This window comes from Garra rufa, chromosome 7, assembly GCF_049309525.1.
Source record: "Garra rufa chromosome 7, GarRuf1.0, whole genome shotgun sequence".
NCBI lineage: Eukaryota > Metazoa > Chordata > Actinopteri > Cypriniformes > Cyprinidae > Garra > Garra rufa.
This window is the reverse complement of record NC_133367.1, coordinates 31,142,081-31,156,213: the sequence shown is the minus strand read 5'-3', so window position 1 is coordinate 31,156,213 and position 14,133 is coordinate 31,142,081. Positions and strand designations below refer to the sequence as shown.

The 14,133-nt window shown below is 30.8% G+C and overlaps 1 protein-coding gene across 1 annotated transcript in view; it reads right to left on the bottom strand.

The window, feature by feature from the left end:
• The window catches only part of LOC141338941 (kinesin-like protein KIF14), a 34,429-nt gene that overhangs the window by 15,606 nt on the left and 4,690 nt on the right, over positions 1-14,133 (bottom strand). The window contains exons 6-17 of the mRNA XM_073844554.1: positions 13,427-13,457; positions 13,220-13,327; positions 12,985-13,101; positions 12,693-12,811; positions 10,742-10,914; positions 10,258-10,405; positions 7,285-7,348; positions 6,965-7,149; positions 2,403-2,505; positions 2,150-2,304; positions 1,892-2,039; positions 1,671-1,823 (exon numbers count right to left, since the gene is read on the bottom strand). Coding sequence (XP_073700655.1) covers positions 1,671-1,823; positions 1,892-2,039; positions 2,150-2,304; positions 2,403-2,505; positions 6,965-7,149; positions 7,285-7,348; positions 10,258-10,405; positions 10,742-10,914; positions 12,693-12,811; positions 12,985-13,101; positions 13,220-13,327; positions 13,427-13,457 — 1,504 coding nt within the window. The remainder of the gene's footprint in view (positions 1-1,670; positions 1,824-1,891; positions 2,040-2,149; positions 2,305-2,402; positions 2,506-6,964; positions 7,150-7,284; positions 7,349-10,257; positions 10,406-10,741; positions 10,915-12,692; positions 12,812-12,984; positions 13,102-13,219; positions 13,328-13,426; positions 13,458-14,133) is intronic.

Below are 14,133 nucleotides of genomic sequence, written 5' to 3'. Positions count from 1 at the left end.
CATCCTGTGTGTGTTAGATACCTGCGAGTTGTCCGCGCAACGCAGCGCTGCATCCAATGCATCGCAACCCTCTCTTCAAGGAGCTTGTGTTTTTCCCCGCATATGGCACGCGTGAGCGCCTGAAACGCGGCTGGCTTCATTGCACAGAATTTGCACTGTGAGACTCGTGTGCATTGCTTGACAGTGCGTGCTTCCACCCGCAGTTTTTTACTTTATATGTGCCTTCATTTCTGCCGTTTGTAATGCAGTATATTCGATGCACAAAACTCGCGCACTGACAGACTTTCACTTACAATTTGTGTTCGTTCGTCCTAAAAAGCTCGATTGCAGATGCGGTTAAATGCACTTGCCATTTCGAATACTTTTATACGAAACTGATGTACACACAGTCAGTTATGTTTTCAGAGCAGGGCATCTGATATATCGAAATAGATCTGTGCATTCGTTTGAATGCAGCCTGTTAAAGCGGCCACTGTCAATGATCTCATCAGTAATAATCAAACGAAAGGAAAAAATAACTATTGTCTGTTAACTTTTGGATACTTAAAGAACACTTATTTTAAATAAGTAATTGGTTTAAAAGTAGCCTGCTTATATAATAAAAAAAATAAAGTAAATTTTGCTCAAAATAAATTATATAAAATGTATATGAAAATGTAACCATGTGCAGTAATATTGAAAACTGAGAATGTGGTTATATTTAGTTGTTATTGAAAATCGTAATTAAATTGAATCTTAATTTTAATAAGGCAGTACTAACATACAGAGATTCCAAATATAAACAAAAAGCATAGAAACTGCAATTTTACATATTGTTAAAATGTAAAGACTCCCACCCCTACTGTTAATATGAAATAACACTTTACAATGAGCCCATTTGTAACATCAACTAAGATTGATGAAAGCTGTAGAATAGAAGTGTTGTTCCTTGTTAGGGTGTTATTTTGTTAACATTAATGAACTATGAAATAACTTTAATGATCAATATATAATTAAAATTAATATTTTTATTAATTTACAAAGTATGGTTTATTACTTTTTTAAAACTAGCATAGCAGTATTTTAGTTGCCGTTAAGTATCTATTTTCAAAAACTATCGGTTAATTAATCGGTATCGGCCAGTGTGGTCCAACCTAGCTATCGGTATCGGTAAAAACCAATATCGGTCGACCTCTACTAAAAATCTAAAATTAAATAACTAAATAAATATTACGAATAAATAATAATTATAGCTATAGCTAAATTAACTAAAGAAATAAAATAACTAAATTAACTAATCACCAAAACATAAATAATATAGTGTCATTTTATGAATCATGAAGTACCCCAGTCAGGGTTGCCAGGTTTTCACGACAAAACTTGCCCAAATGCAACTCAAAATTGGCCCAATTAGATTTTGGTGGGGGGTTACCCTAGTAAAATTCACATTCCAGTGGCTAAATGTCATGGTATTGGAGTCCCAATAGGCATGGAGTCCACCCACAGACATGAAAACCAACCCACGGCAACAGTGTTAAAGTAGCCCAATTCTGCTGGTAAACCACAGACTTAGCAACACTGACCACGGTTTCAGCTAAAAATCTTATTTACGGTTCTACTGAAGAAAAATAACAGCAAATCTTCATTTTTGGGTGAAAAAAAGATACAAATTTGAGCTGGGCTTTGTGTACCTGTCTAGTAGCATGGGCCTCCATCTGCAGACATCTCTTATGAGTGCTGACCTCCTGCTCCAGCCGACTCTTTGCTGTCTGCAGTTGCTCAATCTGGCTGACGACTCTCTTTTTATCCATCTCCTGCTCTCTCTTCCGTTCACTCTCCTCCTCCTAAAGAAACATTTGATTAGCTGGAGAACATCGGAGTCACACCTTGGCAATGTCTGCTAACAGCTTACCAGCTCTCGCTCCAAAGCTTTGATCCTATCCTCGTACTGACTCTTCTGCTCGCTCAGCTCTTTCTGTGCCATCTCTTTGGCCACCTGAATGCCCTGCATCATCTCCTCTTTGGCCTTCAACCGAGCCGCCTCGATCTCTGCTTCAAGTCTATGAAGAAAAATCAAGACTGGAACTCTCAACATTTTGTTTGATTAATAGCGAGTAATTTTACGAATCTTTAGTATGTAGGTTCCTACAAATACTGGACTTGTACTCACTGAGCTCTTTGGGCCGACAGCAGCTCGTTTTTAGCAAACTCAAAGTCCTTCTGACCATCTCCACTGTTCCAGCAAGATGCACGCCTCCCGCTTTGAACCTCAGCAGGGTGGTTGAACCGAAAGTAGTGATCTCCTCCAAGAATCACACGGTCTCCCTGAAAGAGAGACATCAAAAGTGAATAAAATACACCATTTCATGAGTTATGTGGAGGTTCTCAGAACATTTCAGAAGTTTTCATTTCAAGGAACTCACGTGGTGGAGAACAGTGCACTCAGACACAAGATGCCCATTCAAAAAGGTCTTGGCATTTGGCATAGGTTTAATGCTGACAGTACCTTTCACACTGGAGATGACACTGAAAACGCAAAAAATATATATATATATCAATATTAGATATTTAATTGTTTGTGCATGACATTTAATATTTTGGAAGATTTAGGACTGCCGTGGACAGCTAACTCCCAAAGCTTTTGATATTTTTCATATTCCGTGCGGTGGTTGGTTTGCTAGAAAATAACTTTTCTAATAAGTTTAAATTGATTTTAACATTTTATGAGCATTGCTACCTTTATAAGGCAATTTTTTTCTAACCTAATTAAAAGTATGCATCATCTTTTGTGTCCAATTCTTAAATTTAATTAATAAATTCAAATAGTAAGACACTAAAGGGCTGTTACCAATCAAATAAAATCAGTTTGCAATGCAGATGTGAGACAGAATCTGAAGTGGCATTTGGATGCATTTACATAGACTTTTTAGTGCCGTTATAAATTTGCTGTTAGAAATGCATAATTAAATGTTTGGATGTTTTAAAGACAAAACATTCAAAAGTGATATTTAAATCATTGTGTGGAAAAAAGGGAAAATATACTTTAAATAGAAACCTAAAAATCGCCAGTAGGTGGAGGCAAATCACTGCACGAGTGAGTCATTAAGTCATTCATTCAACCGATTCGTTCAAACGGCTGACTGATTAAGTAACAAAACACCATTGCAAAACCTATTTTTATTGACGAAATAAAGAAAAAAAAAAAAACAGGAACTTGTGTCTAAAATGTAAGTTACTTAAAGGAACACTCCACTTTTTTTTGGAAATATGCTCATTCTACAACTCCTCCCGAGTTGAGTTTTACCGTTTTGAAATCCATTCAGCCGTTCTCCTGTTCTGGCGATATCACTTTTAGCATAGCTTAGCATAGATCAATGAATCCTATTAGACTAATAGCATCACGTTCAAAAATGACCAACGAGTTTCGATATTTGTCCCATTTAAAACTTGACTCTTCTATAGTTATATTGTGTACTAATACCGGCGGAAAATGTAAAGCTGCGATTTTCTAGGCCGATAAGATTAGGAACTACACTCACATTCCGGCGTAATAGTCAAGGAAGTTTGCTGCCGAAATATGGATACAGCAGGCAGAGTATTATCACGCACCTGCTTCGGCCATGTTACGGCAGCAAACTTTCTTGACTTTTATGCCGGAATGGGAGAAGAGTCAAGTTTTAAAAAGGACAAATACCGAAACTCATTGGTCATTTTTGAACACAATGCTATTGGTCTAATAGGATTCAATGATCTATGCTAAGCTATGCTAAAAGTGATATCGCCAGAAAAGGAGAACGGCTGAATGGATTTCAAAACGGTAAAACTCAACTTATTAATGAGCCTATTTCTAAAAAAAGTGGAGTGTTCCTTTAATATTAACTTTTTGTTTACGGAGCTGTTCATCAAAGCAATATCACATTTGCAGTCGTGCTGATATTTTGAGAATAAAAGTCACTCCTTGTGTAATATTAACTATATCAGATGTATGCATGCACTCTCTGGGGTGTTTTTTTGCGATATACTAGATAACGTCAAACTGCATATCGTTTAAACTTTAAACAATTCCAATATTATCATAGATGATAGCACACACTCCTACTACAAATCAGCAAATCTCAAAATGAATCTATTTTTCATATTGTATGTGTGGCCCTGGACCACAAACCCCATCATAAGTAGCACGGGTATATTTGTAGCAATAGCCAAAAATACATTGTATGGGTCAAAATGATTGATTTTTCTTTTATGGCAAAAATCATTACGATATTAGGTGAAGATATTTTGTAAATTTCATATCATTAGTAATATGTCTTGCTAAGTGCTTCATTTGGACAACTTTAAAGATTTTTTTGCTTTCGGATGTTGTATAAATCTCAATTTCAAAAAAAATGAGAAAAACACAACTGCAAGACAAAAAAAGTTTTGACAATTTGAAAAAGTTTCTGACAAGTTTATATCACACAATTTTGAGAAAAAAAAGTCAGAATTGCGAGATAAAGAGTTGCAACTACCTTTTTTCATTTTTTATTCAGTGCTGGAAATAGGCTTCCATAGTTATCGGCTATAACACACACACACACAACTTGCATTTATTTTTGAAGCTTAAAAGACTAATTTCTCATTCATTTTATGTATGGAAAAGTGCAACCAGCCCATTATTCAAAATATCTTATTTTGTGTTAATTGGAACAGTGTTATTTATACACTGCCCTCCAGAAGTTTGGAAACACCCTAGAAAAGTGGGGTTTTGGACAATATTGGCATGAATCCATTTTAATTTGTGATTTTGCACTGATAAGGGACAACAGTTTATACATAGAAAAAACTTTTTCGATTCATCAAAATACCCACCATTAGCAGCTATTACAGCTCTGCATAATCTGGGCATCCGAGCTGTTATATATGACTTGATATATTACTCCAAGCCTCCTGAAGGATTGCCCAAAGATGATTCACACTGCTTTTTTTTTTTTGCATTTTGAGTTTTCATTTTTATTTCATTATTTTAGTTTATGTTCAAGTAAATTTATGCATGGAAGCCCATTCTCGCCACTGAATAAAAAAAAAATTAAAAAGGCAACATTTTTATTTCACAATTCTAACTTTATAACTTGTAGTTGCAAGTTTATATCTCGCAATTCTTAGAAAAAACTCAAAATTGTAAGACAAAAAGTCACAATAACCTTTTTTTTTAAATTCAATGGCTGCCATAGTTATGTGCATTTTTTATATTTCTATATAGCTTTATTTCAGTTTTAGCAATTTTAGTACTTCATTTAAACACTTTCAGTTCTATGTCAGTAAGTTGGTGGCCAAGACAAAGTCTTGTTATCAGTTTTTAAGTTTAGGTATTTCATCTAATATTAATATTTCACTTCAGCATCATTTTAATAGTTTTAGTAGTTTTACTTAAAGGGATAGTTGACCCAAAAATGCAAATTCTGTCATTATTTAAACCCTCATGTCATTGCAAACGTGTTTGACTTTCTTTTTTCGACTGAACACAAACAAAAATATTTTAAAGAATGTTGGCAACCAAACTGTTGCTGGTAGCCATCGACTTCCTTAGTATTAAAAAAAACTATGGAAGTCAATGGCTACCATTAACTGTTTGGTTACCAAACGTCTTCAAAATATCTTCTTTTTTGTTCAACAGAAGAAAGAAACTCATACATGTAATTTTTACTATTATTTTTCTTTATAGCTTTATTGCAGTTTCAGTAATTTTAGTACTTTCAGTTTTATGTCAGTTAGTTAGTTGCCAAGACAGTCTTATTTGAATTTTTTAGGCTTAAGTATTTCATCTAATACTAATATTTTATTACAGCTTTATTTTATTAGTTTAAGTTAAATGGACAGTTCACCCAAAAATGCAACTTCTGTCATTGTTTACACACCCTCATGTCGTCCCAAATGTGTATGAATTTCTTTCTTCTGTTGAACACAATAGAAGACATTTTGAAGAATGTTGGCAACCAAACTGTTGCTGGTAGCCATTGACTTCCTTAGTATGGAAAACAAAAATACTATGGAAGTCAATTGCTGCCGTCAGCTGTTTGGTTGCCAAAATTCTTCAAAATATCTTCTTTTGTGTTCTTGGGAACAGTGCAACTTATAAACTATTATTAGTATTTATCAGTATTTTAAACTTATGTTATATTATTCAGCTTAATTATTTTTTTATATTTTGAGTTTTCATTTTTATTTTAGTTCATGTTCAAGCCCATTTCCGCCACTAAAAAAAACAACAAAAAAAACAATTGCGACTTTTTCATCTTGCAATTCTTGCAGCTGCAAGTTTATACCCCGCAATTCTGAGAAAAAAAAAGTTAGAATTGTGAGATAAAATGTCACAAAAACTCCTTTTTTTTTTTATTCATGTGCTTTTGTCATTTTTATTTTTATTTTTTTATATTTCTACATAGCTTTTTTTATTGCAGTTTCAGTAATTTTAGTACTTTAATTTAACACTTTCAGTTTTATGTCAGCTAGTTAGTTGCCAAGGCAAAGTCTTGTTATCAGTTTTTAAGCTTAGGTATTTCATCTAATATTAATATTTCACTTCAGCATCATTACAATAGTTTTACTTAAAGGGATAGTTCACCTAAAAATGCTAATTCTGTCATTATTTACAAACGTGTATGACTTTCTTTCTTCAACTGAACACAAAAGAAGATATTTTGAAGAATGTTGGCAACCAAACTGTTGCTGGTAGCCATTGACTTCCTTAGTATGGAAAACAAAAATACTGTGGAAGTCAATGGTGAACCAAACTGTTTGATTACCAAAATTCTTCAAAATATCTTCTTTTGTGTTCAACAGAAGAAAGAAAGCCAAACAAGTTTGAAACGACTAGCAAAATTCGAATTTTGGGGTAAACTGTTCCTTTAAAATGTACAAATCCAATCTTTTTAACATGATATGCCAAATCAAAACTGCAGTGAATGATGGAGTGGTAGTAGACTGCGGACGTGACTTGTCTCACCAGTGTTCATCAGCGATGAGAGCTCCAGACAGCTGGATGTCGTGGGCCGACTCAGACTTCAGCTTGCCGACCTTGGTCTCGCCCTCTTTAATCATGTACAGCAGCATCTCTGACAGCTGCGGATCCTCATTCAGGTTCACAAGGTTAGGCAGCCGATTATCCACTTTAAAGGTGACGCCGGCGCGCTGAACGAGGCCCGGCGAATAAACAGACGAAGAAAGCGAAGAAGAAAGAGAAAGAAAACGGCCATGAAACACATTTTGAAAAGCTCATCGATCCATCACACAGCGTTATTTGCAAGCGTAGGGGTAAATCATTACCTGCAGCTCTTTGGTTTCTTCGCGTTTTCTTCTCTCTGCCTCTTCCAGTCTTTCTTTCCAAGTTCTGCGCACATTGAATGACACAAAGATTGTAAAACCTTGGTATGAAGTAAGCGTACGTAATTTAAAAAACGTTTGTCAAAGGACTATTCAGTTTATTATGCGTGCAACGTCTTAACACACAACCTGGAAGTTTGTGACTAATATTCTATGCGTTAATATATGGGTTGCAAATAATTTGAATCGTTTTTGTAAATGAAACATTCCATGTATTCATCACATAATATAAAAATAATTAGAAATATAATAAAATTACTTTTCCGTCTGAACAGCTTTAACTTTTCCACTACTGATGTCATGAGCTGGGAAAACAGCCAAACTTGTTTCAACCTTTTAACATCCTGCGAGCTGCGACCACAGCGAACTACAGAGAGACGGCCACGAAATGCGTTTTCACCTTTTTCTATTCCAAAACCACCTTCCTTAACCACAAACTAACCTGGCTACGGGCCTGCTGGCTTGGATTTATAAGGAATGAGAAACATTAGAGAGGTTATGGTTTTATTTGTGGGATGTTACTCCTGAATGCTTCTGAATGATTTTAGTAAATATTTAGGATTGGTGTTATATTGGCGTTTCTTAAAATGTTATGTTATATCGGTTTATGCAAAGGATTAAAATGTATCATTTATTTTATTCACTTATAAAAACAGCATGAAACATGATTTTTTTTTTTTAAGGCTTGATTATTTTTAACTACACTGTCGTCTAAAAGCTTAAGGGCTGGTTAGATTTTTAAATGTTTTTGAGAAGGAGAAGTCTTTTATGCTATTTGATCAAAAAACACAGCAAAATAGCAATGTTGTGAGATATAACTACAATTAAAAATAACTTTTGTATTTTAATATATGTTAAAGTGTAATTTATTCCTGTGATCAAAGCTAAACTTCAGCATCATGATCCTTCAGAAATCATTCCAATATGTTGATTTGTTTCTGAAGAAACATTATTATCAATGTTGAAAACAGTACTGTTTAATATTTTTCTTTTCTTTTCAGGATTCTTTGATGAACAAAGTTCAATAGAACAGCATTTATTTGAAATATTATCTTATTCATGTGTTTACTGTCACTTTTGATTTATTTATTTATTTATTTATTTATAAACACTTTTGATTAATTTTGTACCCTTGATGTTTGTTTGTTTGTTTGTTTGTTTTTTGTTAAATGTTGACTAACCTCACTTTTATTATTATTATTATTATTATTATTACATTTACAATAATATATTAACTATTTATTCATTTATAATTTTTAATAAAAATCGTTATGAATTATTATAGCGATAAATTATAATAAATTATTATTATTCATAATATATTTACAATAATATATTATAGTTCTAAATTCTAATAAGTTAATATTATTATTTATAATATAGTTAAAATAATAGATTAAGAATCATAAATATATTATGTATAATAATAATATAATAGAAAAATCTAAATTAAAAGAGTTTTGAATTATAATGTATTTATAAAGTTATTGTTATTCATAATATATTTACATAATACAATAAAATATTATTGTTATTGTTATTATTATTATTATTATTATATAATAGTTATATAATAATAAATTATTATCATCATTAAAATATATTTATTTTTTTGTATTATAAGAACAGCTTTAGATTATTAGTTAAAAATTATAATTATACATTATTATTCTTCATAATATATTTTCAAAAAAATATTATTATTACTACTAATATATTATGTATAATAATGATAATAATAGTTAAATTATTACACTTATAAATTATAATAAATTATTATTACTATTATTATTATTATTTATAATGTATTTACAATAATATATTAATCATTTATTATTATGTATTATAAAAGTAATTATTATTATAAATGATTACAGCTCTAAATTATATTACCAAATTATTATTATTTATAATACATTTCCAATAATATATTAATTATTTATTAATATATTATGAATAATAATATTATTTATAATAATTAAAATAGGTATAACTTTTTATAGTTATACATAATGATATTAATAATTTATAATTATAAAGTAAATAATATTAAGATTTAGTAATAATAATAATAATAATAATAATGATGGTGCTGATGATGATAGTCATAATGATATAATTTAGAGCTATAATAAATTTTAAAAATTATTATTTTACATAAATTAATATATTGTTGTAAATATATTAATAATAATAATAATAGTAGTTAAATTATTACACTTATAAATGATAAATTATTATTACTATTATTATTATCATTATTTATAATATATTTACAATAATATATTAATTATTTACTAATATATTATGAATAATAATATTATTAATAATTAAAATAGGTATAAATTATTATAGTTATACATAATAATTATAAATTATTTATATTATTAAGTAATTAATATTAAGATTTAGTAATAATAATAATAATAATAATAATGATATAATTTAGAGCTATAATACATTTTAACAATTATCATTTTACATAAATATATTAATAATAATAAGAAGAATATTAATAAGGCATATACTATTAGTTACAAAATTATACTTATAAATTATTATTATTCATAATATATTTACAATAATATATAAATTATCTACTAATATATTATGTATAATAACAACATGCATTGCATTATTTTATAAACATATTTATATAATTATAAACAGTTATTTTTTTAAATAAAGTTGTATTGTTGTTTTTATATTTAACTTTTAATAATAATAATAATAATAATAATAATAATAATAAATGATAGCATTCTGATAATGCCCACTTCCCACATAATGAAGTCTCTCCCTACAGGATTTCCCCCCTTAAATATGTTGTTTGACTCAAAATCAAATGGCACTTTCTTTTATTTTCATTGCATAATGCGAGTCATAACCCGAGTTTTGTAGTTTATATCCACACACCTGTGAGCCTCAGCCATATCGTGCTCTTGTTGACAGAGTTTAGTCCTAAGAGAAGTGATCTCTTGCTGAAACAGTCGCATTTTCTCTGGCTCGATGCCTTGAGAGCTCATCTGAGCCGCACGCAGCTTCTCCACCTCTGCTTTCAGCTCTGGAAATAAAAATGTTCAGAAAATTAGAAATACGGCACATACATTCCTTATAATATACAAAAAAAAAAATGTAAATAAAATATAATTTAAAAAAAAATTACTATAAATTATTATAATAATTATCTATAATACAATAAAATTATAATAATTATTATTATTATAAAAAAAATATGATTAATAATAAATAATAATCCCACTAGTGAACGTCCTGCCCTCTAGGGGAGAGGTGTGGTGCAGTGTTTATTATAACAACAAACCCTTCTTGACGGTTATGATGACAGCTGACAGAACATAAACATGGAGAGACAGAGTAAAGAGCTGTAACTGTTGCTGACCTCGGATCAGTTTGGCGTTGGTGTCCTCGTTGACTTTGGCTATGTTGATGATCATACGGGCCTGATGGGCGTAGCGTAACGTGCTCAGGCTCTCTTCCATGTTAGTGGCCGCAGGGCTCAGGGTGGCGATCATGGCCGTCTTGGAGTTTCCACCAAGGCTTTCTTTGAGTAACCTGAACACAAGATGGAGCTGAAGCACTTAATGCTGCTTTTGTCAGCAATCAATCATGCATGTTGTGCAATATTTTACATCATGTAATGAAGGTTTAATAAATGTTGCTGGTATTATTGTGCACAATTCATTAGTACCCATTTGTTAGTGCACAGTGTTTCATTAACTGTTCATTAATTCCTTTTTTATTTAATTTAATATTTTGGAAAATTATCATTTAATCTTTATGTAATTTTGCTGCACTTTTGAAACTATTTTCCCCTTTTTGCTGAGTAGACACAGGCCATGCTGGTGTGACATTATTATTATCATTATTCAAATTATATTTATTTAATAAATGTAACTACATTAAATAATATAAATACAATTCTATTATTACTTTATTATTAGAGATGCACCGTTTGCAATTTTCTTGCCCGATTCCGATTCTTCAGTAAGTGTGACCTGCCGATTCCGATTTTATTTTTTTAAGAACTGTAATGAAAGCATAGGCCTATACATAAATATTTTCTTTAATTAAATTTATTTTATAATAAAATACATTTTTAAACATTACAGGATCTTCTTACGACAAAATAACTTTAACAACAAAATAAAGTGCTTTGTGCCTTCGAAAAAGGTATAAAATTAGTTCCTGTAACTAACACAGTATTAGTTACACTAACAAAAATCTTTTCCTCAATGTATTGTTTTTATTTTACAATAAAAGAAATGTACAAACATTACAGCATCTTCTCATATTAAAATAACTTGAACAAAATAAAGTGCTCTGAGCCTTGAAAACATTAGAAATAAAATATAAGTAACAAAGCAGGCATACAAAAATCTACTTTCCTTCAATGAATTTTATATGGATATTATTTTTTAAACATTAATTACAGGATCATCTCACAACAATAACTTTAATAACAAAAAGCGCACTGTGTCTTCAAACAGGTAGAAATAACAATGCTCGTACTAAATGCTATTACTTGAGCACTAATGGCAAATTTTCCATGATAAAGAGAAGCATTTTTCTGCCTTGTCACCAGTTAATCCAGCGGTACTACACTTCGTAACATTCATTCACATATTTGCGCTACGACCTAAATCCAATAGAAAATCTTTGGAGGGAGCTGAAACTCCGTGTTTCTCAGCGACACCCCCGAAACCTGACAGATCTAGAGAAGATCTGTATGGAGGAGTGGGCCAAAATCCCTCCTGCAGTGTGTGCAAACCTGGTGAAGAACTACAGGAACCATTTGACCTCTGTAATTGTTAACAAAGGCTTCTGCCAAATATAAAAAAAAATTGACTCCAGTGATCAAATACTTATTTTACACAGTAATTCACAAATAAATTGTTAAAAAAAAAAAAAATCATACAATGTGATTTCCGTTTTTTTATTTTTAGATTCTGTCTCTCAGTGGAAATGCACCTATGCTAAAAAAATTGTAGACCCCTCCATGATTTCTAAATAAGAGAACTTGCAAAATCACAGGGTGATCAAATATATATATATATATAGTACAGACCAAAAGTTTGGACACACGAATGAGAAGGTGTGTCCAAACTTTTGGTCTGTACTGTATATCAATTTTCAGTGCTCTTTCTAGATATGAGATTTATAATGAAATAAAATAAAATACAATAATAAAAAATATTAAAAATCATAATAAAATAATAGCTGTGTTGTTGTTTTTTTGTTGTTGTTGGTGGTGTTTTTTTAAGTCAAACTATCAAAACTGCAGTGAAACATAAAACTAACAAAATATAAATTCATAAGCAAAATCTTCTCACCATGTGAGCACTGACTCTCTGTAGGGGGTGAAGACTTTCTTTTTGCTCTGAGACTGTTCTGACAGTGACGAGATCACCTTTCCCAGCGTGAGCAGAGACTTGTTGATACTCGCTCCCTCCTGTGAAAAATATATACTCACATTACAAATATGTCAGATTTAAGATTTCATGAAACACTGCATTATTTATTAAAGAATCACAATCCCATTCATCCCATACAGAAAAAGCAAGGAGCAGAATGCACTGTGGGTAATCATGACACAATAAACAGAGCTACTGGATGCTGGATTACCCTGAGCCGGTCTCCGCTGGTCTGAGCTGAAGTACAGCGCTCGCTTCCTGCCAAATCCACCAGGTTTATCCGACTGGTGATGCAGTGATCGTGCTCCTCTTCCTCTACAAACTCTGTCTGTGCACATGAAAATATCATCACATGACTGTAACTATTACAAATGCATCGTTAAATGATTCATTTGTTGGCTGAAGTAAAAGCAGCACATCATTGCAAATAAATCTGAGGGTCTTACTTTAGTTTGCGTCATGACTAGAGTAAAAACAGAGTGCGATCTGGAGCTTTTATCGTTCATGCCGGTGGCGGCCGTGGCTCTCTGTTTGTTACCGAGTGCAAGCCAAGTCTGTGAAGATGGGGGAGGGAAAATTTGAGTTGTATTAATGGTATGAATAAAAATGATATGACGAATGTATAAAATGAATAGACACTTTAGGGAAATTACCTGAATATCAGCATAAGACGTGACTACATTGCTGAAAGAGAGCATAAAGATGAGTGACAGTGGCACATAAAAAAGTTAAATAAAATATAAATATCACAAAATAAAAAACAGGTTAACTAAAAAAATAAAATAAAACATAAAATACAAAAAAAAAAAAAAGAAGAAAACACGACCACGAAACAGGCTAACCAAAAATATATATTATATAAATTAATTAATTTATTAAACAAAATAAAATAAAACTTTAAACAAAATTAAAAACACAACAATGAAATAATATAAAATCTAAACCAAAAAAATGTTTTTTAATTAAATTACATTTAAAAAATAGAAAATCACAACAACAAAACAGGCGTTTACCAAAAATAAACAAGCAAACAAATAAATAAATAAAACAAATAAAATACAACTCACAAAACAGGCCAACCAAAAATAAATAAATAAATAAAACATTTAAAAAACTAAATAAAACAGAACAACATAACAAAATAAAATCATAACTAATAAAATAAAATAAAACCCAACACAACAAAACAAGCCAACCAAAAATAAATAAAACAAAATAAAATATAAAAAAAGAAAAACAATAAATCAAATAATAAAATAAAGGCTAACCATAAATAAATATATAAATTAAACAAAAAACAAACAAATAAAAATCAACTAAACAGGCTAACCAAAAACTAATAAACAAATAAATAAATAAA